Here is a 27,915-nt window from a genome sequence, read left to right on the forward strand (position 1 = left end):
AGGCACAGGCTCCCTGTGACACGAGGTAGTTCGGATAAGCGGTAGAAAATGAGTGAGAGAGAGGTTTTTATTTGTCTTTTGATTTTTTGCATCACATGGGGAATAAAAAAGTATTTTTTACTATTTGTAATAAGCATGATGACAATGAAAACTAAGTTTTAATCAGTCACAGAGACAAGTGCACACCTCTGCATTATTTACATTGCTTTTTTGCTGATACTGCTGAAAGTGAATGCTTTTTAAGAGAATTATTCTCCACTGCAAATATATAGAATGTCTGGACAGGAAAATATTTTATGGTACATATCTGATCCCCCCAGTTAAAAAGCTCTACTGTGACAAAGCTAAGCAGTCACATTAATAAAGTTACTAATAATAAAGATTAGATTTCATATACTGGCATGGGACACAGTGGGTACTATTGGGTGAAAATCCCAGGAGATCAGGAACCTAACCTAAAGCCAAACTATCTGGCACCAACCAATAAGCCACAGTTAAAGCCGATAGATATTTTTCCCCATACTGATATTTGGTGTTAACATTAACTGCAGCTCTTTCCTGTATGTGCATCATTGTATGCATAGTGCTAGCAAGATTGTAATTCAAGACTGGCTGATTGGCAATTTGCCTAGGAGAAGACACGGGAAAAATATTGTCAAAAACTCCACACAGCATACAACTGTGAGGTGGCATGTTTGATATTGGGATAAAAAACAGTGTAAATCCATACAGCATATTTCACCTAATCTGGTTATCAAAGATATGAAGGACAATGTCCTCTTGAAGAAGTGTGCATTATTTGCATTTGCATGCTATTTATTTGAAAGATGGTGATATTCAAACCCTACAAAATAAAGGTACTATCAGTATCAGTAAGGTAGTATATAATTTAAGTATCAAGCTGTTTAGCAGAGACACTAGTAATTCAAAACCACCAATTATATCACATAGCCACAAATAGCTTTCTGAAAGAACAGAAATGAACAGAAATCAAAGAAAATACGAATAAAGGTGCCCAATATGGGACCACTTTATCCACAAAGCAGTCAGTTGAACAACCTAAAATAAAGCGTTAATTTATTCAGTAGTAAAATAAGTAAATGATTTTCTGCCTCTATGTTTTAATCAACATATTTACCATTATCTCACCCATGCTCTTTTCCTCCTTTCAGACACCATTTGCCCCTGAATAGGTCATTATTAACTGCAGAACCATCAAATCAGGAAATGTTTCCTAGCTGGATAATTGACATTTTAATAGACAAAAATAACCAAGATGTGTTCTCTTTATCTGCACTGTATTTTCAGCAGAAAAGTCAAAGGGTCTTAACTTCTGCTGACTCAAATGCCAAGGTATTCTGCAGGAGGGCAATAAGCAGCAGAGTGCAGATAAAGAATTCAAAATGATCTGTCATACATTATGGATGAACATAAGAAGCACTATGTTTAGTCTTATATTTTCACAATTCCTCAGAACAGAGTTGAGAAATATTGCAAAATGTTGAAACAGTGCAAAATGCTGAGATCAAGGATGGGATTTATTACGTTTAGTGCTTTGAGGATTGGATGAGCATGGTCTCTTCGGTGATGCAACATATGGTAACTGTTTTTTTTTTTTTAAGACAAAATGCCCATCCCTCAAGATTTTACTCAAGAGAAAACATTAAACCTAATTCATGTAGGAATAACAAGAAACATGTATCATTTCCTATAGACGCATTTGTAGATTATGCATCTGGTTGCTCCAGAGCTTCATATTCCACATACAAAACAAAAAAAAGATACATGGCCAAGCTTAGATGATATCTGAAGGTATGAATAAGGAAAATTAAGTGATGTCTGTTTGTATGTTTGACTTGTAAATGCTTATAAATGTTTGTGTGAACAGATTCACACAAACATAGCCCAATGCTACAGTTGATCAAGTGCACAGCAGAGGGCAGTACAGGAACAGTGCAGAATGAGAGAGCATCCAAAAAGTTATAGAGATGTCAAAGTCAGACCTGACACTTCTATTGTACTGAGAGCATCTTTAATCAAAGAGCTGTAGCATATATGTACTTATACTGTACCTCCTGCAGAATCAGAAAGAAATATGATAAATAATGTGTGTTAATATATTTTACCGTGTTATTATATTATGCTTGGTTGAACTCTAGACTATAACATGAACAATTTATAGCATCTTGTAAATGTTATTTTTTTAACAGTTCCATCCACATTGTTAGGAGATTCTCTTCCACTGCTATATACTATATATTAGAATATTTATTCTCTATTCATACTTGACAGCTAGGTTGCTGTGTCTGTGTGCAAGCAGGTTTTAGCTCTGCAAGCTTTGCAAACAGCCCTTGTGTGTGTTCTGTCTTTGGCCTTTGACATCCAATGACTGAGATTACAGGAAGAAGGTTAGGGCTTATTATATCTTGTAAAGCAGTCAGACAGGCATGTTAGCCTAAACAATTACAAGTGTGATCTATTAAACATCATAAAAAGTTTATGTTTTACCTGTTTTGATCGAGCTTGAAGTCACATCTTAAATTAGAGAAGAAGCTTAAAAATATCAGCAATTGCTTCTCAGGAAAGAATTAAATTCATTTAAATTCATTTAAATTCATTAAATTCATTTCATTCTTAGTTTATTTTTACTTTGTGCTTTTTTGTTTGTTTTGTTTTTATTTTATTTTATTTGGGGTTTTTTTTGTTGTGTATTACAACAGTGTAGTAAATTCTCCTTCACTTATTTATCCCGTTATTCATAGAGAATTATTCTACATCATTAAACTTCTACCTACATGTGAAATATTATTGCTCAAGTATAATAACATAAACATCCCAAAGAAATGCATGTAAGCATTCTAATTTAGTTTCAGATACATGAATATTAAAAAAGTGGTCCTAAGATGAACATCTAAAAGGCAGTTTAATATTTCAGCAAATTCCTAGAAGTGCTTCTGCATCTGCAATTTGGTGATGTGTTTGTGGTATTTGAAAGTCAGTACAAACAGCAGACCAAAGGGATAAAAGGCAACAAACAGCAAGAGGATCAAAGCTTAGACCTCAAAGTGGTCTTGGCCACTAAATTAGTCTGGGGAAAGAAGATAGCTCAGTAATAGCATGGTTCATTACTTTCAGCATGCTCAATCATTCATAGTAATACTGCCAATAATACCTTTGGATATTTGATTTGCATGCCACTTCTTGTGATCTGAAAATATTTTTTTAAGTATTCAAATTATCATGAAGCATAGGGATCTAGGGTAATACATAAGTTCTCAATTTAAATTGTTTTATAATATGTTTTTAAGTGGACACAGAAGGTGAAATTTAGCCCTAAATTTTAAATTTCTGGGTGATTGATGGTTAATATAGAATCTGCATTCTTAAAGAAATTTACAACTTTACAACAATAGCTTTTTTATATTATATTGAGAATGTGTCAATCATGGACCAAAAAATGACTTAGATATGATGTATTTATCATTATTAAGGCTCAGGCAACCAGGAGACTGTTATATAACATTGTTATTGAAATGTAGAAAAACAACATTGCCAAAAGGGAAGTTTAATGATTTGGTACACAGTATACTGTAATTCACTGACTGTTGGCGTCAACTAAGTATTTCTTTTTAATTAAATGTGAGAGAAAAGTCATTTTATGATTGTTCATTACATGATCAGCAGCAGTCAAATACTTGATTAAATATATTTAACCCACACACAAAACTACACAAGTTTCGAACCAAATTTTCACAGTTTTCGACCACTTAGAAAAAGGAATGGATGCTGGAGAAATACTGCTAACCCTCAAGCAAGGTAAATTATCTGCTGCTGACTTTTCATTAACAATTTTGCCCCTGGTTGCAGTGAGTCGATGAAACAAGTCTGCATTAAAAACCATGTTTCGGCAAGGCCTCAGCGATGTGCTCCAAGCCGTGAAGGCCTGCAAAGTCAATTGTCTGACAATTAACCAGTTCAGCTTGCTAATCATACAGACTACCTGATTAGTGCCTGTAAGCCACAACACTCTGAACAATCTTCTCCAGTCATTCTTATCTGGGGATGAAACTAAACCAATGAAATTGGCTCATACAATTCTCTCCTTAGGAGAAAGTAAATGCTGTAAGCACTTAAGCCTGTTTATAGCCTGTAGCACTTAAGCCTGTTTATATGTTTACACTGTGGGAGCAAGGGACATCTTTGTGTCTTCTGCTCTCTAGAACCAGAGAATAAGCATTATAACCTGATATAACCACAATTTTAGCTGCCAGTAGAGTTATCTGTGTGCACTGAGTCTCATGTCATTGCTGTCTTTGTTGACTCAGTTGCAGCCCTTGGGGTCTCAGAAAACTTTAGAGAGACTTAAAGACCGGTTTCTGTGTACAGGGATGAACTCTGGGATTTAGCAATCCTGCAGACTGTGCCCCCAGTGCCAGCAGACAGTCCCTCAGAAACGTGCACCAACACCCCAATCCCACTGCCAGTGATTGACATCTCATCTTGTGTGTGGGCATGGACCTCATTGGGCCACTACCAAAGTCAGCCTGGGGACACAAATACATCCTGGTGATCATGAACTACTCTATCAGGTACCCACAAGGCAGTCCCACTTCGAAAGGCAACTCCTGCAATATCATGAGAGAACTGATGCTGCTGTTCATTCATGTGGGGATACCGAAGGACATCCTCACAGAGCAAGCCAATTATCATCAGCCAATTCCAGTAGAATTGCTATATGGTTTTCTTGCTGGCAGAGGCATATACCACTAAAATGCAAATTTAAAGGTTGAGCTAAAATTGTTATTTTAAAAGAAATCGGACAAAAAGAAAACTGAGCCCTACTATGTAGTGATGGGTGTGAATGCCACTTTTGAACTTCAAAAAGATCTGCATTAAAACATGTCTCATAGGAAACACTGCTGTTTTCAGCTTTGAGAACCAGTGTCAAGACTTGAATAAATGACACAGTGACTGAACATGTGTCCAATTTAGCTTTTACATACTTCTCTTTTTGTTTGTCTTGGTGTTGGCAGGCTGGTCCATTCTATTGGCAGGCAAAGCTGTTACGCTCTGTTTTTTGCCAATTACAGATGATTTTGTTTATTACAAATTGGGGAACACACCCATGGTGGCAATAGGCTGTGGACCTGAATGAATGTTGTTAGTCAGAGGTACATTTTGACCTGTAATATCACTGAACCTGAACTTGTAAGATTTTGAAATACAGAAATAGGCATCTCCAAACTCTGGCAGAAGAACACAGCCAGTGTTGGTGAAAAAGTTGGCTAAAATTGACAGGAACTGTCTCAAAACACTGCTGCAATACGTATTTGACAGGATTTCTGATTTTATTAAGGAGAGTGGAGGCATAAACAAGTTGCACAGAGAAATAAGACATGCAACTATTTTTGTCTATGCAACTGATTTTGTCCAACTATATTCTTGTAAAAATATATGCTATATGGCCACAAGTACAGTATGTGGCCACCTGACCATGTGGGTATTCCTCAAAATATTGTCACAAATTCAAAACAAAAACAATTGTCTAGAATGTCTTTCTATGGTGTAGCATTAAGATATCATTTTATTGGAGTAAGATACCTATTCAAAACCTGTTCTATTTTGATATTGCAAATGTTCAGAAAGCATGAATGTTCTCAAGTGGCCTACACAGAGCTCTGCCCTTAACCCCACTAAATACCTTTGAGATGAACTGAAACATAGACTGTACCCCATGTCATCCAACACATTTTGTAGTTGAATGGGCAAATCCCCACAGCCACACTCCATAATCTAGTGGAAAGTCTTCCCAAACTAGTGGTGGTTATTATAATACCAAAGTAATGGAGTAAATCCAGAATGGGGTGTTTTAAAAGCACAGATCCACTCATTTTGATGTTGGCTTGATGCTATGAAAAGATTTCTATAAAAACAAACAAGTCAGACCATAGATCATTTTTATAATCACCCTGCACCGATGGCACTATAACTGGAGTGTTGTAGATTATACACTTTTAGGCAAACATGCCACTTACACTGGTTCATCCAACTACTAATCATTAAGTTTCAAATATATGTTTCCAAATTGTACCCATATTTATTCTCTATTTATTCTATATGTAATGAATTGATTTAAACAGAATTAACAACTTAATTTTTCATATGATTATACTTATTTGTTTCAACAAATGTGTTTCATTAAAGTAGACTAATAATGCCCAAACCAGCCCTTTTGCTGCATTATAGAAATAAAGGACAAGAATCAAAGAATCATTTTTTTTTATCTTTTATATTGCATTTTAAAGTGAGTAGGTGTAAGGACTATGGGCACAATTCACTGCCAGTCCACCAGAGGGGTGCTGGCAGGGGATTGGTAAACCTTGTTTAATGTCATGTGATTGTGTTTACCTGTCTGTATTTATACCTGCCCTTACATGTCAGTCATTGTCGAGGCATTGTCTGCTGTTCGGTCTGCCAGGTTGTGTTGTGTTGTGCTGTGTTGTGTTTTATTTTTGATTATGTTTTGAGTGTCCAGGTCTCATTTCCATTGTTATGTATTGTTTTGTGCATGAACTTCTGTCATTAAACAAGGACCTTGTTTTAATCCTGCGCATGGGTCTGAGTTGCTGAAACTGCTGTATGTGACAGAAAAGTTTTGTCATTTAGAATGTGTTTCCTGAATGTAAATATTTATTTAAAGCTGCTTTTTGACAATGTCCATTGTTAAAAGCACTATAAAAATAAAGTATATATTTATTTTTATTAAAATTAATTGAACTGAATTGAATTAAATAATGTATGTGGTACTTTTGGTATATTTATTGTGATCTTACCAAGCATTAAAACAAATTTTGAAACATATCGTTTGTCAAAATTATATAACAATGTCTAGATTATAGTTTTAAAGTACACGTGATCTTTGGAAAAAATGCTATGACTTACTAAATGTCACAATTATGCAATAAGAGTTATCAGGAGCCATGAAAAAGTGATTACATTACTGGCAACACATGAGAAAAAACATACATTAAGTTCATTTTCATTCAAGTTTCACAGGACAACAACACATCTGCAACAAACACAATGTGAGACTGGCAAGTGAGCACAAAGTCTTAGATGTTCTTAAGAAGTACACATCACAAAAAAGAGATGCAGCAGTAGATACTGTATTAACACAACATATAATGTAGACTCATCTTCATCCTTTATATTCATGGCTCAGCTGTGCTGTTTTCCCAGCTGCTTGAGCTGATAAGCAATAAGTTATACGTCATTTCACTATGGCAGAGCTGCTCTATAGAGGACACACTCGGCTTTCTGATAGAGGAAGTTTCATGGAGCCTCCATTTTCATTCTGGTTCTGCTCTTCTTCTTCATCATCATCCTCAACAGTCTTCTCCAGGTTGCACATGGTCATGGGCACATGGGCAGCAATGGAGGACATCTCTCCCAAGTGACTTTCTGTTCGTGTGACTGGCCCTTTGTCGGAGGTAGGGTTCATATGGGATGAATCAATGCTGGTGCCATTGCCTTTAAACATCTGAATCAGGCACTTTCTGAACTGAGAGATGAGAAAAGACACAAGGACTGAATTAGCAAATAATCTTCACATCAAAGAGGCTGGTTTGCTAGGAAACAACCTAGAAATAGGTGTATACAGTTTGTGCTTTATGAACTATTAGTTAGAGATCATTCTATCTACACTGCCCTTTGAAAGTATTCAAACAGCAAGGACAATTCTTCCATTTGAGATTAAAAGATGAATATAAGACCATAGATCAGATTTTTAGCTTTCATTTCCTGATATTGATATGTGCTAAACAACTTTGAAAGCAGAGAACTCAATTTTAGGTGAGCCAAAGTACTGGAATATGTTCCTAAGGGATGCGTCTCCTTCCCACTTTGTTCAGACCAAAGATCATTTAATCAAAATAATATTTACATTTCAAAAAATATGACAATTTCAAATTAGCTAAAGATTATAGATTTTCTAATGACTTTATTCATTTGTACAATTTCACTGCTTTCAGGTTAGAGCTTATAGGTGCTTAACATGCCTAGAATAAATTTATATGAGAATCCATCACCACGGAGATTTCACTACCTTCATCTTATTAAGAATGGGTCTGCATTTTAGATAATGTTGAATTATTATCTTAACCTAGTCACTGGTTTGAGCTACTGAAAATTCTCAGTTGACTGGTAATAGGTGAAGCGAACAGCTAAAAAGAAATCAATAACAATCCTTTGGCCACAAGCCTGATTCCACAGGTATGAGTCAAACATTGTGATTAAACAGAAATTATTTTACCACCTCATCAGGGGTGAAATTTCTTCATTATTAAATAACAAGTACTGTCACCAAGACTATTTCCTTGTTATTTGATAAGAAACACCAATATGTATATATTAAACACCATGCATTTATCTAATCAGCTAATCATGGCAGCAGTACAATGTATAAAATTATGCAGATAAAGATTAGGAGCTTCAAATTATGTTCACATCAAACATCAGAATGAAGAAAAAGTCTGATATATGTGGCTTAGATCATAGTTGCATGCTTAGTAAGACTAGGGTGGAGTAAGACTGTCGTGAGGATTTTCATTTGTTCATTTGTTCTAGGCCACTCTGTAATTATGAATGGAGTCATAAACTACAACCTTTACCGCCACCTGAAACCTTTCAGATTAGTTCTGTGCATGGAAACACAGAAAGAGGAAATTTCCAGATTAGTCTGAGTTGCCAAGAAGGATTCAGTAGCTCAGACAATCACTGTGGTGGGCAGAAAGGTATCTCAGCATGGAAAAAACAAAGAACTTTGAGGTGGATGGGTTATAATAGCAAAAGACTACATCAGGTTCCATTCCTGTCAGCCAAGAACAAGAATCTCAGATACAGACTCAGTCAAACTGGATATTTACAGATGAAGTCAGAGAGATCGCAATTTTCCCCATGTTAAAGTTTGATGTGAGCATTTCCTGAAGCTCTTGACCTGCATCTACATGCATTTATGCACGGTCCTGCTGCCAGATGATTGACTGATTGATTGATTGATTGATTGATTGATTGATTATATAACTGTATGAATGTGCAGGTGTTCATGTGTTCCTTATAAAGTAGACAGTAAATGTATACTATATAGGCGCTTATAATAAAGAGAGAATATCAATATAGTAAACATATCTGCAATTAAATATTTTAGGCTGGTCTATTATTTTGATTAAAAAGATAAAAATTCTGTAATTCATTTAGGGTCCTGCTTCACATAATCACCCACATCTGCTTTATGCTTCCCATTTATAACTTAAACATTAGACTTTTTACTCACACTCATTATGTGCACATAAGCGGGGACTGTGAGTCAACAGAAGTACATGGCAATAGCCAACAGTGAAGGCATACCTTCTTGTTCATGAACACATAAATGACCGGATTGTACACAGCTGCAGTCTTTGCGAAGAAGGCTGGTGCTGCCGCAAGGCGAGGGTCAATACTAATGGTTGGATAGGCAGTGACAATGATAGAGAACGCTGCATAAGGTGTCCAGGCTACCATATAGGCAATTATCATTACGATGACCATCCGTGCCACGGCTTGATCCGGTTTCCGAGCGTTCCCTAGTTTTCCATGAGCGTTGGACACCTGGAAGAGTATATATATATTTTTTTTATGGGTGTACACTTGAAGTGGGGTATAAATAAATCTGTAAAAATGTATTAGTGTCCTAGAACAACCAAAACACCCACCTTTCTGAGTTTCTGCATGAGTTTGCCATAGGAGACAATGATTACTCCAAGTGGAAGGATAAAGCAGGTGACAAAGAAGGTGATTATGTAAGTATGGTCATTGAAGTCTCTTGAGTACCTTAATGATGAAAGCATAAACTCAGAACTCAATTTCTCTTCTGATATAACATTTCACAATTAACTGTACACAGGTACCAGATAGATGGAAGGTATAGCTTACTTTCTTCCATTTAAAGATGAGAAATAGTGTGACAAACAGCAACCTGAAAACCGACCTTCATCATTATAAATCAAAATAGTGTTAACAGCTTTCAAATCTTTTAAATGATTTGAATTTATGGTTATTTAGAGGTATGTAGAGTTATTTTCTTCAACTGATAAATAAAAAAACATTCAATGAAGCTTTGAGCTTTAAGAAAAATAGGTTTGTTTTATGTGGCATGATTATAAAGAATTACAGAAACAACTTTGTTTTACTCAGATTAGAGAATGCTACTTTCATTTCTCAGTTTTTCAGCCTGTAACATTTGTTAGTGTGAGAGTGTAAAATCAGTTTGCAAATTTCATTCATGCTCCTAATAGAAAGCATGACATTAATAGAAAGAATAAAATTTAATATCAATTTAATTTTAAACTGTGACATTTTTCATCTAGATTTTGAGATTTCTATAAAGCAGCTTTGAGACAGTGTCCATTGTTAAAAGCTAAATACAAATAAAATTAAGTTGAATAGAAGGGAATGGGAGAGTTACCAGTTGGGTTCACAAGTGGTGCCAATCTTGCTAACCGTGTAGCTGTTCCACCCAAGCACTGGAGGAATAGTACAGATAAAGGAGAACGTCCAGACGAACAGAAGACCCAGTGCTGCATGATTGACTCCCAAACGGACATTTTCCAAAGGGCGACAGATCACAAAGAAACGCTCAAATGCCAGGATTGCCAAAGACCAGAGAGCCACAATCCCTACGAGGCAAAAAGTTTGTTACATTTCTGCTAGGCATATATGGAAAAGAAGCCTTAAGACATTAATATAAACTACATAACTATGCAAAAAGTAAAGTTTATGGTAAGGTTTAGATTTAATGCCTTTTGTAATAGAATAAATAGAATAAAAAAACTATATCATTCTTATTTGTTCTAAATGTTTTCAAGGGACCAGGTTACAACTATTATGGCATGGGTTATTATTACCACACATACAAGACAAAGAGAAGAATCTTTATAACTTCATGTTGACAACAGTCTTAATAGTAATTGTTCTTTGGATGGTCAAAGGTGATTTTCATGGAACTTTTTAACTGGAAACCCTCTTTTGTAGGAATTTTTTGAATCGTAATCTTTTGTGTAAGGTGAAAATGTCATTCTTAAGGTCTAATTGCACTCTTAAGGTACAATAGATGAGAAGAAAGTGAAAAGAAAATGTCCAGTTTAGTACTTGAGTGTGTAAGTTGTCTCCACTTTGCGTAAATTTACCCGGACAACCCCCTATTGTTATAAACAATTTCAACTCATTAAAGGTTCGTTTATTAGACTCAATAGTGTTAGATCTTCGCCTCAAGCCAACCTTTATTCAGTGTGCTGTTCATCTTAAATCTTTCCTCCAAGAAAGTTACTAAAAGTGCTTAAACTACTTCCAGTGTATACACACGCTCTCTCGGCACCATAACAGCGCTGGAATTCAGACTCACCGAAAAAAGTCACAGCGAATCCCTCCAGGACGCACGCCCACCTTCCCAGGAAGAAGTAACCGCGCGCGTTGGTCAGGAAACTGATTGTGCCTCCAACCAGCGACAAGCAGAAGTCAGCCACAGATAAGTTGACAATAATGTAATTCAGGGGCTGTCTCAGCTGTTTAAATTTATAGGTTACTAGCATAACTGTGGAGTTTTCTGCCAACGAAAGGGAAGTCACTGCAAACATCATGCACGAAATTAACGTGTAGTTCCAGGGCGCAACCGACTGGAGCGGACCGGAGAAGGGATCCCGAGGCGTCGCAACATCTGGAGCGTCGGTGTTTGACCCGCCGTTAACGGAAGGCACTACGTCCATGATGGCGACAGGGGTAGACATCTGTGCAAAGAAGACAGAAAAATGTCAATATATTGTTCACAAATGACAAGAACCTGAGCGCGTAAAAACTCCATTTGAAGTCTACAGGTGTCTCACTTTTGCGCAGGACATTTAACTTTAGTACTTTAGTTCACTTTATTTGTTAAAATAGAAACGTTTACAAGAAAAAGAGCCTACCAAAGTCTATAGAGTACAAGGATCCGTAAGAAAGAGAAGTGAATGAAGGACAGAGCTCAGAGTATCATCTCCTCCTCACTGTTCGCCTGCTCTGTCTTTATATAGGAACTCTGAGCAGCCATTTCCACACCAGGATGTGTGATAAAGGGCTTAGTTTTCCCCAAATCATCACCTTAAAAATCTATATGATATTTTTACACCGAAAACCATTGAAAGGAGGCAGAAACAACCTGCTAAAACTTATCTGTAATAATCAATAATCTGTGATTTGATTTGAAATGAATGGAAAGTCATTGAATGCAATTCATTCAAATGTATTTAGATTTTTGCTCATATTATTTAAAAGATTTTAAAATAGTTTTACTGTCTGAAGGCCAGCAGATGTCTGTGAAGATTTGAATTTTCTACTAATTGTAATTCATACTTATTTTAGAATACTGTAATAATGTTGTACTGCTCAATAATTTTGTAGACATTCTAGTTATAAATAACAAACAAAACATATATTTCTGCAGTATAAACCTAAACCAGATCTGGCAGAAATGGGTCTGCTTCCCTTTCTTCCATGGTCGGTAGATGCCCAATGGGACTTTGGATCTATTTTGCCTTTAATCAGGATCACAAGTTTAATTAATTTGAGTAGAGACCAGACGGCAGTTCTTTCAGAGGATGAATTAAGTAGGTAAATACAAACAGGTGATTCTATCTATCTATCTATCTATCTATCTATCTATCTATCTATCTATCTATCTATCTGTCTGTCTGTCTGTCTGTCTGTCTGTCTGTCTGTCTGTCTGTCTGTCTGTCTGTCTGTCTGTCTGCCTGCCTGTCTGTCTGTCTGTCTGTCTGTCTGTCTGTCTACAGTTTCCTATGAAAGTACTTTAAAAGCAAAGCCAGTTCTTTTGTTTTTCCTATCAAATGTATATGTTTAAGAGCAAATCATGGAGACAATAGAATATAATTTCAGCTTTTATTTCCTGATAATTGCAACTTGACTTGACAACAGCATTAGCAGAGCATATAATATACAATATTGATCACAATAAATGAGTGAGTTTAAACAAAAGATGTTAAGTTTAAAGTTGTTTAACAAATCTACATTTAAATATCAATCTATTGATCTGTCTGCGTGTGTATCTTGGGATATGTTTTTCTTAATATGTCTTTATATCTGTGATCGTTTAAAAATTCCACTTTGGACTGTCTGCTAGTGGCTTTAGATGATGAGACTCATTTTGCTTGTTTGCAGCTTTTAAATCAAATATCATGTTAAAAAGCCATCTGATGTTTAGCAGTCAACCAGGGCCCTCATTTATATAAATGTTTGCAGACTCTTTCAAATGCTTAGTATCTGTGGCATTAAAAAGGGCTGCCTCCTGCTGAGCACGTAAATACTCATTTACACCAGGACTTCTTATCGGAGTCTAGACCGTACCTAACAACCTTTGGGTCACAAGTGGCATATCATCTGACTGGACCTCTCTAAGTCACTGTATAAGCATAGGTTGGAAAGATCAGTTCCAACTAGACTAACAAATGACCAAATAGGCAGTAATGCAAAATCAGAGAACAAAGCAGGACGGACAAGGTTTAAAAAATCCTAAAAGTGGATAAACAGTCAGTACACTGGAATCTGAAAGGCATAGTAAAGCACTAAAGAGTAAAAAGAATTAACTACATAGATATGTTTTATGTATGGTGGTGCTGAGGAGAGTCTGAAATAAAATGCATGTCTGTTTCAGGACCAAATAATTCATTTTCTTAAATAGTTTTCATTGTGTCAATTTTACGACATATATTTTAAGTTATCTAGGATCTTTAGTCAAATAGGGAGGCTCGGTCTGTGTATATACAGTGATCATCTGGCAACCTTTTCCACCAAAGCATCTGATTGTACACAATCCTTAATGGTTTCAGCTTTGAACATGCCATCTACAAAGGTGAGAAATGTCATTCCTCCTAGCAAATAAACCTAAGATTAAAATTTCTTAGCATTTGAACTCCTTATGGCACAAAATGTGATCAGCTCAGCTGTTTTGCTGGAAGCTTCTTGATCATTTGACGGAGGCAGATCACACTAGGTATTGGGCAGCCATCCTCACAAGGTCAGCATCTGCCCCTTTCCATCTGCCTACTTGTGCCTACAGCCTTTATTTCTCATCACAGTCTCACTCGTAAAGGCCACAGCAGTGTTTGCTCATTCATGCTGAATAACCCACATCCCATTGACAGTGGTGTGAGCTTCACCAGATGTCACGGATATGGCATAAATTATCTGGCAACCCTCTGCCAATCTGATTTAAAGACACACGAATAATAACAGAAACCTTGAATCAATGGACAAAGTTGCAGAATAGATTTGATTTCAAAGTGGCATTAAAACAGTGACATGAGATTAACAAATACATCAATGAACATTGAACACCTTCACTAGTATTATTGATAATAGAATGATGGCAGAAGCGAACCCTAGCATTAGAAGTAAATTTTTTAATCCTGGTTGTTTTTGGAAAATGCTGCAGATTCATGACAGTGTCTTTATTTATCTGTGTAGCAAGTAAAAAAATATTTAATTATCATTTACCATTAAATCTGTTGTTAATACAGTGAGGCAATGTCAGATAAAATAAGTTCCTTGTTTGGAAGAACAATATCTATTGAGTCATATCAATACAAACAATTAATGTATGTTTTAAGCTGTCCAGGCATTTTCTTGCTTCAATACATATAAACAGGGTAAAAATATATTTTGTCAATAGTACAAAACATAATCCAAGAGCCCAGAACATAGGCTACATAAATAGTGTTAAATGTGTTAAAGTGTAAGAAAAGTACAATAAAGCAGAGCAGTACAATGCATTAAATACACTGGGCAATACATGACCAGGGAGATATTAACTAAACAGCATATTTTATTACATAAAATAAAATTCGAGTAAGCTTCAAAAAACATGCATTTAGAAATACAAACATAATGATCTACTGTTTAATTTCACACTCATTTACTACCACCGTGTTTGTCACTGAAAATTCAATGCAGAAAATTACAGTTGTCAGAGTTACAAAACTGCGCACATGCATACTATGAATAAAAAGCCGGTATGCTGGCAGGTAAACTGATGTTTAGGCACTTTTGCTCCTGTTTGACTGATACTATTTTTCTTCATCCAAGGCTGTATCTATAGTTGATATATGCATATCTGTACGAATGAATTCCATCCATCTTAGAGTGAACATCTGGCTACAGAGAACCTTGAATTCTTATAGATCTCCCTCCTGTATAAGTAGATGGCAGCAGAGAACATGTGGATTGTTTGTAAAACTTATCCTTAAGTCTAAGAAAACTAAGATCTTTAAGACTAAGGTCTTTATTTCGTATAAATGCTTTTATACAAAATAGTGTAGTGTGATTTTTCTTAAATGTTATTACAAGTGGTTTATGGTGGAACTTTTAAATGTAAGGAAATTTGCTGTGTTAAATCCCATGAATGTTTTCCAGACCCAAAACCTGTGCAGACCATTTTACAAAGGAAATCAAACTCAATACATCTCATTTCACACAATGTCCATCATATCATATACACCAAAATAACACATTTTATTGTTGTTGTTGTTTTTTTTTAGGCTGGTGAGACACTGGTGACATACTGCCACCAAGTGGCTTAATGTGTCTCTGCACCTCCACAGAGCTCAGAGTTCTCAAGTTTCAGTTCTGCTTGATCACAGCAGAGTTTAGATGTTTTTCCTGTTCTCTAATGCCGATGTTTGTTGATTATATTTACTTAGTCTTCCAGAGCCATAACAGCCTTTAAAATAAATAAATAAATAAATAAATAAATAAAACAAAAAACTGTTATATGGAAATAATAACTTAGGGCCACTGAGGACTGGTGACAGAAATAAGTGTAATCATTTTTATGAAGAAATGACAACAAATGTAGGCACTCCAATCCATTACACAATTATATACACTTGTTATAGTTAAAAGAACAGAGAATTAAACAATCCCAAACATAAATAGAGAGAGCAAACATAATCAGTTATTTACTGCTAATGTATTTGTAGATTTCTGCACAAGCATTTTGTAAATATAAACCATAAATGTAAATTAAAAACATACAGATGTGTTCTTTGGTCAAATCTCCAAAAAGATTAACATGAGTATGTGTTTTATAGTACAAAAATTACAGGAAGAAGTAAACATGTTATACATATGTACACTTACTGGACAGCTGACCCAAAGATTAAAAAGTAAGCATACAATCTAAAATATCAATTAGATTCATTACAATTAGAATTAATCAAGTATGTAGACAAACGTGCAGATCATGTTTACATGGTAATTACTGTTACATTACCATTTTTATATTAATTTTAACTAGAACAGTGGTGCTCAAGTATTTAGCCTTGGGTTGTGGCATGAAACTTCAAAATGCATTTGCTAATTTGGTCATTGCATTCAGCTCTAAACCATGATGTTATGCTTTGTTAGTCATGCATGCATACTCTGTTCCCCTTTAAAATAAGAACAGATTTTCAAGCAAATCATTTTCATACTTTAAAAGACATCTCATCATAATCCAAAGTGTGTATCACTCCAGATGAAATACTCAGAGGTGAAGATAATTTTATGTATTTAATACAGATTGCATTTAATCAAGACACATTCCTTGGTTTTATGTTGCAAAACCACCAATCTATACATATGTCCACTGAGTACACTACGTAATCACACCATTCTATTTATTTCAGATAGGTTTTATGTTATTCAAACAGGTGCCAATATTTCATGCTAATGTTTATATCATATATCATATCAATATTAATGTAGTATTATATTTCTTTGTTTCTTGACATCTTCTATGCAGATAGACTGATCAGGGTAGAGGTGAGAACAACTTTTCATTAAATGCATACATTCTTATGTAGATGTAAGAAATGGATATGGGAAATGAAAGTCAATTACTAACACATAACTAATACAACTACTACTGTTACTATGGTTATTATTAGAGTAGCATTGATAAAGAAGGAGTAAGAGAGCTCAAGAGCTTTGTTTGCATTTAATGAGAGTTATACAAAGGACTATATTTGGGAATTCAAATGTATATAAGAAGCAAAGTGTTGGCTCAGTACAAAAGGTAAATGAAAGCCATTCCTTCTATCGTGTCATGTCATCAGTAAATGTAGAGCTGATCAAGTCTTCTGTGCTTTCATCATCTGAAATGGAGAGGCAGTAAAGTCAAAAAAAGATAAACAAAACACAGAGGAAGAGAAATCAAAAGTGTATGCTTCAAGACAAAATGTTTAAGCAAGCAGGCCAACCTTTCATGCGCAGATACATAAAAAAATCGATGAGTGCTTGGAGATATGGCTCATCTGTAACAGATTCTAAAAAACAAAGACAACGATGCAATACTGGCAAATATAACATTTCACTGCTAAGGTTTTTTTTAACATAAAAGGTAAATGTTAATACTGCTCATAATATAATCTGTATTTGTCTGAGTTCAGATAAATGTAAATTAAGGACAGATTCTCACTATATGAAGGCTGATGTGTTGGCAGGATGAAGTCCTCTGTGCTGTCCCTCTTGCCAACACTGCCTCCATGTCGTACAGTAAGAGTTCTGTGTGCATCTGGATGTGGTGATTTAGGCAAATCAAGTGCTAATTAACAAAGTAATAACCAATGCATTCATGTAAATACAAAAAACCTTCTGCAGTACAGTGTGTATATCACTTACATGGTCCAAGTAGATATCCAGCACTATTCAGTGTCCATCCTCTTTTCTCTAAACCCTGAAAATGTATATACATAGATGTATAATGATTTATAACTTTGTGTTTGAAGAATTAGTTTACACTAAATTAATTAATTAAAATAGTTGGAGTTATAAATGTACCCTAAGGGTCATCCCATGGGTCTGTGACAGTTGAGAGGACAGGATACACAAAGAGACACAAAGCAGAATATAGCTCATCTGCATCTGCAGAAAGAAATACAGCAGTGTATCACTGAGTTAGAGCTTATTTTTATAACTACTAGTTTCTATTAAAAAAAATACTAATAATATTTTAATATTATATTATTAAAAAAACTGTCAATACCATATATGTTTATATGTATTTGCCATGCTGAACAGGATGTCAAATAAATACATACACATCAGTAAATCATCAGTATAAGTTTCTATACAAAATTCCAGTAATGAAGATGTATTAAGGTTTATTAACAGAGAAGTGGCAAAAATAACAGCACTAGAATTTACATCGTACAGTTTACAATGTAAACATAAGATTAATTTCATCTGTCTCTTTTGCTTAGTGTATATTAACTTAAACAAAATTATTAATAAGCAGCTAAGTCGAAAGAAAAAGGTAAAACCCATATTGGATAAAATGTGACAGTCATCAATAAAATCTATTATTTGTAATAATATATCATTAAAATAAAAAGTCATGCTTACCTTTTTAAAGTGAGCTCTACTTCCAATCAAATAAAAAATATCAGAGTTAAAATCCTTGTTGCAAGACAAGTGGGAGAGGATCTCTCTTTTAATTATGTGTGTAATTTATATCAAGACAGGTGGATCTTGGTAGTAAATAAGTAAATGTACTTGTGAAGTGATTGTGCTTTCATGAGTCTGGGGTAGTGAACGTCTGTCTTTTATATACCCTGGGACCTGTACCACATTACCATAATGAAAATCTATTAGTATGGATTTCATTTATCGTAATTGGTGGTGTAATTACAGAGAACGGAACATGAGGGTGGAGGGGGAGTGATGTGACGAAATTAATTTCACACACAGGGAAAGGGAGAGTAAATAGTGGAACAGTGAGAGAGAGATAGAGAGAAAGAGAGAGAGAGAGAGAGAGAGAGAGAGAGAGAGAGAGAGAGAGAGAGAGAGAGAGAGAGAGAGAGAGAGAGCATGATAACTCCATACAAATACACAAAGAACGAAATAGCTCACATTTATGATAATGCAAAGCTTAAAGGGCTTGAAATATAATGAAATTTGTTTATTGTATTTATTCTGATGCTTGGATAGATTGATGACTAGATAAAACAAATAGTTTGATAAAAGTACTGATAAAATCCACACTACAGCACAGTGTGCAACTATGTACACAGTATCCACAGTAGATCAACTAAATAAAGCAAGGTTTAATAATATTTTGTAAGCTTTAGAGTGTTCACTGTGACAGTTAGACACCACTGAGCATCCCATCACTACCTGGTATACTAATGCTGTTCCCATACAGCACAACTAAAATCCATTTCATTCCATGACGGTGCCCTCTGTGTAATGGCTGTACCTTGCCCCAGATATAATTGCCGCACCTACTGCCCCTACAATCCATTAGCGAAGGGGCCCTTGAACAATCTATCTAATTACAGGCCACTAATTGTACAACACAAAGCTTCAGTGGTACTGTAAAAGGGCCTTCAATATGGCCTTTTCCATCATCTCTCTCCTCATGGGAGGTTTGATTTTAACCTTTTGTGGGCTCACATTGCATCATTTTTACTTCCCTGCATATCTGTGATTCACATAGTACATTATTATCTCTGCACCTCCTTAATCATTATGTTCCAGGTACAAACTGAAATCAAGAGCAGTTAAATGAAAATAGATCACTCTATAAATGTCTAGTGTTTAATTTACTATACATGACATTTACTATATCATGACATGGGTGCTGTCGTGTTACTGTTGTGCTCATGTGTAAAAATGGTTACATGAGTAAAGCTCTAAAACATCCAAATAGAAACAATCATTATAAATCACAAATAATGATTTAATAATGAGATGATGTGCATAGTGTAAAACAAGTGACATTTTCCCACACAGTCAAAAGATGATGTTTGATCAAGTCTGATATTAATGTTTGATGACTGACTATAATTTTCCACATTACGTGCCTCTGATATTTGGTGACATCTGATATTGACGTATGAGTTTTTTCAATACATACAATCTGTACTCAATTCTTGTGTTCAAATAATAATGATATTACGAAAGTAAATTATTAAGATTTTGAATAATATTAAGATATTAAAAATAAATATTTCATACATTCATGTATCTACATAGCAGTTAAGAGCACTGAAACAGGAATTAAGGACTGATGTAAGAAAAAACAGTGTGTCTCCTACTAACTTTTACAAGTTACAACTATCTATCTACTGTATCTATCTATATCTATCTATCTATCTATCTATCTATCTATCTATCTATCTATCTATCTATCTATCTATCTATCTATCTACTACCTATATGTCTAGATGTGGGTTTATCTCTCTCTCTTGCTTGAGATATATATTTTTATTTTAATATATATTAAAGGGTGAAGAGTTAGAAGCCACTCCCAATTGGCTCCTCTGGTTTTGGCACGCTTTTGGCAGCTCCGCCTCACAGCTACACGCAGCGGCACTGCTTACTGTATGGTGCTGAAGTGCCACTGTTTCTTCAGAACCATGGGATTCGTTGTTAAGAAGTCCAAGAAGTCTTGGAATGAATTGGAGTGGCACAAGGTAGTACTTGAGTTCCTCGATGGGCCACTTAATCACCAGCGCTTCTCATTCCAATGTTCTGTAGTTCTTCTCAAAGGGGGCCAGTTTCTGAGAGATGAACAGGACCGGGTCTCTCCCCTTAAACGATGAAGGGGAGGCTGAAGTTCAGATTTCTCAGGACGAGGTAGCTGAAGTAACAACAGTCAACCGCACCTGGACCAGTTGGCCTTTCCTGGTCAAGACTGAAAGAGAGGAGGCTATAGAGGAGAAGTTAGGAACAAAGAGGTGATAATAGCCGGCCAAGCCCAGAAAGCATGTACCATGGGGTACTCCCTTACTGCCTAAATCTTCTTCTCCTGGAGCTTTAGGAGGCCCCGGACAATCCAATGCCCCAGGTACTGTGCTTCTGAAAGCACAGTAGCAATTGGAGGGGGATTGAAGTAGCAATTGAAGTCTTGGTTGAGCCTCCGGAAGTCATCACAAAGTCATATGGATCTGTCCTGCTTGGAAACCGGCTCTGGGTAATGGGTAGAATAGTCCATGAAGTAGACTTACAGGATGTAATCATGGCCCTGGAATTCGGTAAAGGCGCAACAAGATCCATGCCTAGCCTCTCAAAGGGGATGCCAACGATGAGGAGGGAAATTAATGGAGCATGCACCAGTTTCTGTGGGGCGATTCTCTGGCGCTGTGCACAGTGCTGTCAAAAGGCCCTGGTCTTGGCCTCCATTCTCAGCCAAATGAAGCAGTCCTTCAGCTTCTGCAGAGTGTCCGCAGCCGATCTCCAGCTCAAAGGATGATCGCCAGTGATAGAAGTTGTCTGCTGGGTTGAGGGGAGACCAGCTGCAGGGTGTTAGGGCATGGTCATCCAGTTGGTCCTCTCCAGTGAGCAGCGGGGTGAGGAGGCTCCCCCATTCCACCCTCCTACAGCTTTCCCGGTTGGCTGTGCATTCAAACATGAGCAAGGATGACTCCGTGTCATCTTCCACTGTCATTTTGGAAAGGAGCCACTGACCAGGGTTAGGGAGAGAAACCCGGAGGCTCTTCACCAGTTCCTGGGTGATGCCGTTCTGCTGCACGGTGCTTTCCAGGAGCTGCTCTATGGTGATCCGCAGTGCCTGGTCCTGGTCCCTGCATTCTCCAGCAGTGTAGCATCTCCTGCTGCAAGGCGAGGCGCAAAAACAAGGTACAGAGTCAATATATACTGTATATACAGTCATGGCCAAAATTGTTGGCACCCCTAAAATCTTTCCAGAAAAGAAGTATTTCATTTTATGAAGTATTTCTCACAGAAAAGTATTGCAATTACACGTTTTTCTATTCACGTGTTTATTTTCATTCTGTGTATTGAAACAACATACACAAAAAACAAAGGAAAAAGCAAATTTGACATAATTTCACACAAAACTCCAAAAATGGGCCGGACAAAATTATTGGTACCCTTTCAAAATGAAATAAGTTTGTTTCAAGCATGTGATGCTCCTTTAAACTCATCTGGGGCAAGTAACAGGTGTGGGCAATATAAAAATCACACCTGAAAGCAGATAAAAAGGAGAGAAGTTGACTCAGTCTTTGCATTGTGTGTCTGTGTGTGCCACACTAAGCATCTAGAACAGAAAGAGGAGAAGAGAACTGTCTGAGGACTTGAGAACCAAAATTGTGAAAAAATATCACAGTGTCCACAGTGCGCAACATGATCAAGAAGTTTGCAACCCATGGCACTGTAGCTAATCTCCCTAGACGTGGACAGAAGAGAAAACTTGATGAACGTTTGCAACGCAGGACAGTCCGGATGGTGAATAAGCAGACCCAAACAAGTTCCAAAGAAATTCAAGCTGTCCTGCAGGCTCAGGGTGCATCAGTGTCCGCGCGAACTATCCGTCGACATTTGAATAAAATGAAACGCTATGGCAGGAGACCCAGGAGGACCCCACTGCTGACACAGAGACATATAAAAGACTTCAGTTTGCCAAAATGTACGTGAGTAAGCCAAAATCTTTCTGGGAAAACATCTTGTGGACAGATGAGACCAAGATAAAGCTTTTTGGTAAAGCACATCATTCTACTGTTTACCGAAAACGGAATGAAAAGAACACAGTCAAATATGGTTGAGGTTTTGGGGTTGTTTTGGTGCCTCTGGCATTGGGTGCCTTGACTGTTTGCAAGGCATCATGAAATCTTTGGATTAGCAAAGGACTTTGGGTCACAATGTTAGGCCCAGTGTCAGAAAGTTTTGTTTGCGTCTGAGATAAAAGGTCTTCCAGCAGGGCAATGACCCCAAACATACTTCAAAAAGCACCCAGAAATAAATGGCAACAAAGCGCTGGAGAGTTCTGAAGTGGCCAGCAATGAGTCCAGTTCTAAATCCCATTGAACACCTGTGGAGAGATCTTAAAATTGCCAGAGACCTAGAGCAGTTTGCGAAGGAAGAGTGGTCCAAAATTCTAGGTGAGAGGTGTAAGAAGCTTATTGATGGTTATAAGAAGTGATTTATGTAGTTATTTTTTCCAAAGGGTGTTCAACCAAATATTATGGTAAGGGTGCTAATAATTTTGTCCAGCCCGTTTTTGGAGTTTTGTGTGAAATTATGCCAAATTTGCTTTTTTCTGTGTTTTTTTTGTGTTGTTTCAATACACACAAAAGAAATAAACATGTGTATAGCAAAGTACCTATATAAGTGAGTTAAATGTAAGTCGCACTGGATAAGAGTGTCTGCCAAATGCTGTAAAAAAAAAAACTGTTACTTGAATTCTATGTGCAGTTATCCAGGCACCAGGACCCACACTTGCACGTCTCATTGCAATTTAAAAGCTTAAATGCATTACAATACCTGCTATATCATCTCAATATTCACATCTAGAGGTTTATACTGAACCCAACACCCCTCCATATTGCACTGATATACATTTTATACCACATAAACTATAGTGTATAGTGTACCACTATAGTGTATGACAAAAAAATATTTGCTGAATACATATTCAATGCCAATAGAATATAATGTCCTGATAGTTATTATAAAACACTGTAGTGTTTTATAATAACTATAAGCATACCTTGTGTAAAGGTAATAAACCTAGTTACCAAGAAGTACCACTGTGTAAACATGGTACACATAATCCTTCTAGCTTTCCATTCTCAGTTTGAAAATGCCAGAGGGTTATGTTTTATTTATGAAACTGAGTGTTCAGAAACCAGTCACAGCACAGATGCTTTGCATGCAGCCCAGGACACCAAAGTCTCTCTACAATGCAGCATCATATGCAAAGTATCTTCTACATGGTCTCATACAAGGTTGTCATATTTCACTCAGATACAGTGTTATCCTTTTGACTGGGGAAATATATATATACATGAGGTAAGCTGTAGTTATTTATTACCTAATTTAAGTGCTGTATCTAGTGACATTGTTCAATGTCCTAAAGCTGTATCAATGTATGAATATGATAACGTTAATAATCTGCCTATCTATTGATTTTGGTTGGCACTAAGAGAGAGAGAGAGAGAGAGAGAGAGAGAGAGAGAGAGAGAGAGAGAGAGAGAATTTAATCATTTGTAGATTTCAAATTATATATTTTTTTGTATAATAGTGTTTTCAGTGTTTTTTTTCTGTTTATCATGCCATATTCATGGTACTTTTATTTACCCACTTTGTTCCCTCCGTATAAATAGTTTACTGGGAAAGATGATAGGCTCTGTTTTCTTCGCCTAGGCAGAGTAATGTGAGATTGTCAGGCACTGCATTTTACTTTACCTTTGTTTGTCTTTTTCAGGCCAAGCATGGGTGTGTGTTGTTTTACACTACTTTAGCTACTCTAGCATTTTACACTACTCTAGCCCAACAACCATTCACATTTTATGTAAATGAATGATGAGCATTTCAGAAAATCACCAGACAATATCAGCATAACTCTAAACCTGACAACTTGTTATTTCAAGTCATTCCGTTTATACATTTTAAAACAAGCAGTTTCCTGAATGATGTTCAGAAAATAATAACTGATAACTATTTCCAATTGGATTTGGGAAATAACACGTCAATCCAAACTATTGTATTATTACTGACGCATGTCAACATTTCATTGCAGATATGGCATCTGAGCTCTGCCTCAGTCTCACCAAGTACTTCCTGTTTCTCTTCAATCTAATCTTTTTTGTAAGTTGTATATGAATATTTACTATTTAAAATATTAAAATAAATGTAGAGCTAGAATAACTTGTTGTAGAATAGCATACAACAGAAAGTTTCCAGAAACATGATTATACATTAAACATATTAAAAATATTATATGAAAATGTCCTTCATCAGCTGTGTAAAATTGCCTTTGAAGCTGACTATTTGTTGACACTCTAAATAATAAATAGTTTCAACTGTAATTTCTCTCATTAGAAGATAACTGGCTGTAAGTGTTTCTCATTTCATGTATATCATTTTTATTTCCCTCATAGCTGCTGGGTTTGTCCCTCTTGGGGTTGGGTTTCTGGATAATATTTTCAGAGTCAAGTTTTCTAAGTGAGTATTAAAATTCTAGGTTTCCAGATAACAATAATAATAAGTAATAAAGGGATCATTTGATAGTCACATTTCCCTCTTTTCCTTTTTTATTTTCATTTCTTTCAAGCAAAAAACTACAAACGAATAATTATTTTAATCCTTAAATATGGTTTATTATTCTCTAAAACAATTAATAAACATAACCTTGATTTTGTTATTGGACTGTAATGTTATGGTAAGATTAATCCTTAGCATTAATGTATCTTGGGTGTCATCTTCATTTTCACAGTAAATAATGTGCATTTTCACAGTTCCTGCTCCTGGCTACCTATCTCTGTCTCTCTTCTCCTATCTGCTGGTCATTAGTGGATCTGTCACCTTGGTACTGGGCTTCTTCGGGAGCCTCGGTGCTCTGAAGGAGGCCAAATGCATGCTGGCAACTGTGAGTTTATTAACACTGTTTCATAATTTTAAAATGTTATACAAGGTACGCATCCTAGCAGATTAATTCTGATACAAGTTTCAGTGAAAATAATGAGCTAATCTGCTTTGTTTTAATCTGAAATTCAATACTAAACTGGCTTTTGTTTTGCAGTATTTTATCCTGCTCAACGTGCTTCTTGCAGCTCAGATAATTGGCACAGTTCTGCTCTTCACACAAAGAAGTGTGGTAAGTCAAGCATGAAGAGAGCACACACCCTGTGACATCCTGTCACTTGCTTCTTTGACTGTTTAAGAGAATTGGGGTGAAGTTAGTGTCTACATGGTTGATGTATTTACTATCTTTAATAAAGTAATACACATGCAAGGTACAGTATATGCTTTAAATAACCAAACATTAATCCATTTTTTTCTTCTTTTCTCACATTAGTTTGAGAGTAAACTGGAGGGTCATGTTCTTGGACTTATTGACTCATTTGAGAAGAATGATTCAAGTCTGCAGCCTTTCAAAGAATCTCTAGAATTCCTTCAAAGTCATGTAAGGCCTAAGTTGAAATGTCACCCACAACAAAGCATCCAATAACCACCATTATATATCTGTTCATGACTGCAAGTATCTCATGTCTCTCAAGTAGTTCAGTTGCATATATTCAAGACCCAAACTATTTGTCTTTTATCTTCTAAGGCCCACTGCTGTGGCTGGAATGGTAAAGATGACTGGATCGTACCCCCCTGCTCGTGTTACTATCAAAATTCTACAGTTAATGTCACTGCTGAAAGCTTGAACAGCTGCTGTGAATTATTCTCAAATTACACATGTGTGGTGTATGAACAGGTATGGCATAATTTAAACAGTTAACCTGCTTTTCTGTGATTGTTAAAAAAAAGCTACGTAAGATTTTAATTCGTAAATGTAAATCTTTTAAAACGAAAGAGTGATACTTAATGATAGCAAATACAATTGCAAACTAAGAATGTTACTTTTAAAAGGTCAGCACTAAACGTACGTTGTTGTGCTAGTCATGTTAGCATGTTAACTTATAAAAAATAGTAGTACTATAAATTACTAAGTCTATATATAATTCTAAATAAGATGCTTTAGTAAGCTGACCTTATGAATGTGATTTTTTTTCCATCTCATTAGAACTGCAAACACATGATTAAAGTCTGGCTTGACACGCATATTATGATCATATTTGGAGTCGTAATTGCTCTAGCTGTTGTGGAGGTAAGAGTTAACTATAAACGGGAAGTGTCTTTATTTTTAAACCTGGCATTCTAACAAAGCCTTGTCTCTCTCCAGATGCTCAATATGTAACAAGATACTGAAGTTACTATAGTTCCACAAAGCATACAGTACAGCACTTTTGCATGGATAGAATGCATGACTGAATGAGGGCACAGTTTTTTTATTATTATTTACAGTATTTGCAATTTCACATGCACTTTGTGTTGTAGTGTCTCCAGTGGGTCTGTATTATCACATTCTGTTGTCTTACTCGCACCTATCGATGTTGCCGCCCAAGAAACTTATATGGCAGCCATGGTCAACTTTCCAGGTCTCAGAGTGGATGTAATGTTGTTATGTGGTGCTGCTTCATACATATATATGTGTATATATATATATATATGTGTATATATATATATATATATATATATATATATATATATATGTGTGTGTGTGTGTGAGAGAGAGGAGCTCAATTAAATAAATATATTTGTATGTTTGCATGTCTTCACTGATTAACATTACTGTATCTCCCAAATCCTAACAGCGATTTCAATGTGGAGTATTGGCAAGGTACTCTGCATGTTGGCTGTGTAGTGCATTTTGTAATATTCTGTGGAATTCTGTGTCTGTGGTTTTAATCAGGAACTATTGACAGTACTGGTCTAACATCATCTATTTACCTTTGTCTCAACAGATATGTGGTACCATCCTTTCGATGTATCTGTATAACTGGGCTTCCATGGATTAGTGGTACTCAGGAAGAACATCAGCTACCAGTTTTCTGTATTGCGTATTCTTACATAAAGTTCTTCTTCTTTTTTCAGCAGTATTGTTTTCTGTAAATAGAAGCAGTGGTAGTTCATTTTATAACCCAAAATCATTACTTGTGACTGTACATTATATTCCTGTGGTTCTTATATGTAATTTTTCAAATTCAATTTATTTGTATAATGCTTTTAACAATTCCTATTGTCTCAAAGAAGCTTTATAGAAGTATAAAAACAAAAGAGAGGAAAAAGTATATGTATATGTATAAGAAGAAAAAAAATAAAAGAATAAAAATAATAGAATTGTGATGTTAATTAATAATAAATTCAAATAAAAGTGGCATGTTATTTATATTAATAAAACCTGCATCTTTTTTCTAAGAACTTTAGTTACTGAAAATTGAAGAAAATTAAAGAAAATTGTTTGAAATGTTCCTGTATTTGACCCAGCCCATTTCTTTATGC

The 27,915-nt window shown here is 35.8% G+C and overlaps 3 protein-coding genes across 7 annotated transcripts; 1 reads left to right on the forward strand and 2 right to left on the reverse strand.

The window, feature by feature from the left end:
* Positions 1 to 7,294: 7,294 nt before the first annotated feature.
* valopb (vertebrate ancient long opsin b) lies at positions 7,295 to 11,798 on the reverse strand. Its single transcript, XM_060890305.1, has 5 exons — positions 11,438 to 11,798; positions 10,502 to 10,712; positions 9,750 to 9,867; positions 9,406 to 9,645; positions 7,295 to 7,561 (listed from the first exon to the last, which is right to left on the reverse strand). Exons 1-5 carry the CDS (start codon positions 11,796 to 11,798, stop codon positions 7,295 to 7,297), a joined length of 1,197 nt encoding a protein of 398 aa, XP_060746288.1.
* Positions 11,799 to 16,074: 4,276 nt separating this feature from the next.
* On the reverse strand, positions 16,075 to 18,658 carry gall (galanin-like). 4 transcript variants are annotated; one of them, XM_060890316.1, is made up of 6 exons: positions 18,466 to 18,658; positions 17,902 to 17,985; positions 17,743 to 17,797; positions 17,540 to 17,665; positions 17,322 to 17,387; positions 16,075 to 17,216 (listed from the first exon to the last, which is right to left on the reverse strand). In XM_060890316.1, the coding sequence occupies exons 2-6, from the start codon at positions 17,983 to 17,985 to the stop codon at positions 17,158 to 17,160; spliced, it is 390 nt and encodes a 129-aa protein (XP_060746299.1). In that variant the 5' UTR covers positions 18,466 to 18,658; the 3' UTR covers positions 16,075 to 17,157. The 4 variants fall into 4 exon arrangements, with proteins under 4 accessions (XP_060746299.1, XP_060746316.1, XP_060746307.1 ...); XM_060890333.1 differs by having other exon boundaries at positions 16,078 to 17,216; positions 17,540 to 17,635; XM_060890324.1 differs by having other exon boundaries at positions 16,086 to 17,216; positions 17,322 to 17,375; positions 18,466 to 18,657.
* A 2,983-nt stretch (positions 18,659 to 21,641) lies between these two features.
* cd37 (CD37 molecule) lies at positions 21,642 to 27,802 on the forward strand. Of its 2 annotated transcripts, none has more exons than XM_060858431.1 (9): positions 21,642 to 21,702; positions 24,605 to 24,672; positions 24,966 to 25,029; positions 25,323 to 25,453; positions 25,607 to 25,681; positions 25,883 to 25,990; positions 26,138 to 26,287; positions 26,597 to 26,680; positions 27,378 to 27,802. In XM_060858431.1, exons 2-9 carry the CDS (start codon positions 24,607 to 24,609, stop codon positions 27,429 to 27,431), a joined length of 732 nt encoding a protein of 243 aa, XP_060714414.1. In that variant the 5' UTR covers positions 21,642 to 21,702; positions 24,605 to 24,606; the 3' UTR covers positions 27,432 to 27,802. The 2 variants fall into 2 exon arrangements, with proteins under 2 accessions (XP_060714414.1, XP_060714405.1); XM_060858422.1 differs by lacking the exon at positions 21,642 to 21,702 and adding an exon at positions 23,746 to 23,874.
* Positions 27,803 to 27,915: the final 113 nt, after the last annotated feature.

The sequence above is a fragment of the Tachysurus vachellii genome, chromosome 2 (assembly GCF_030014155.1).
Source record: "Tachysurus vachellii isolate PV-2020 chromosome 2, HZAU_Pvac_v1, whole genome shotgun sequence".
NCBI lineage: Eukaryota > Metazoa > Chordata > Actinopteri > Siluriformes > Bagridae > Tachysurus > Tachysurus vachellii.

What these genes read in the sequence shown, in the direction of transcription:
- valopb (XM_060890305.1), bottom strand. Translation starts at nt 11,798, where the DNA reads ATGGACGTAGTGCCTTCCGTTAACGGCGGGTCAAACACCGACGCTCCA. An exon ending in ATTCGCTGTGACTTTTTTCG is followed by an intron (nt 10,713 to 11,437) that starts GTGAGTCTGAAT and finishes TTTGCCTCGTAG; the next exon opens with GGATTGTGGCTCTCTGGTCT. An exon ending in ATGTGTTCATGAACAAGAAG is followed by an intron (nt 7,562 to 9,405) that starts GTATGCCTTCAC and finishes CTCATCTCTCAG; the next exon opens with TTCAGAAAGTGCCTGATTCA.
- gall (XM_060890316.1), bottom strand. Translation starts at nt 17,985, where the DNA reads ATGCAGATGAGCTATATTCTGCTTTGTGTCTCTTTGTGTATCCTGTCC. An exon ending in CCCATGGGATGACCCTTAGG is followed by an intron (nt 17,798 to 17,901) that starts GTACATTTATAA and finishes ATACATTTTCAG; the next exon opens with GGTTTAGAGAAAAGAGGATG. An exon ending in TGGATATCTACTTGGACCAT is followed by an intron (nt 17,666 to 17,742) that starts GTAAGTGATATA and finishes TTTGTTAATTAG; the next exon opens with CACTTGATTTGCCTAAATCA.
- cd37 (XM_060858431.1), top strand. Translation starts at nt 24,607, where the DNA reads ATGGCATCTGAGCTCTGCCTCAGTCTCACCAAGTACTTCCTGTTTCTC. An exon ending in TTCAGAGTCAAGTTTTCTAA is followed by an intron (nt 25,030 to 25,322) that starts GTGAGTATTAAA and finishes GCATTTTCACAG; the next exon opens with TTCCTGCTCCTGGCTACCTA. An exon ending in TAGAATTCCTTCAAAGTCAT is followed by an intron (nt 25,991 to 26,137) that starts GTAAGGCCTAAG and finishes TTATCTTCTAAG; the next exon opens with GCCCACTGCTGTGGCTGGAA.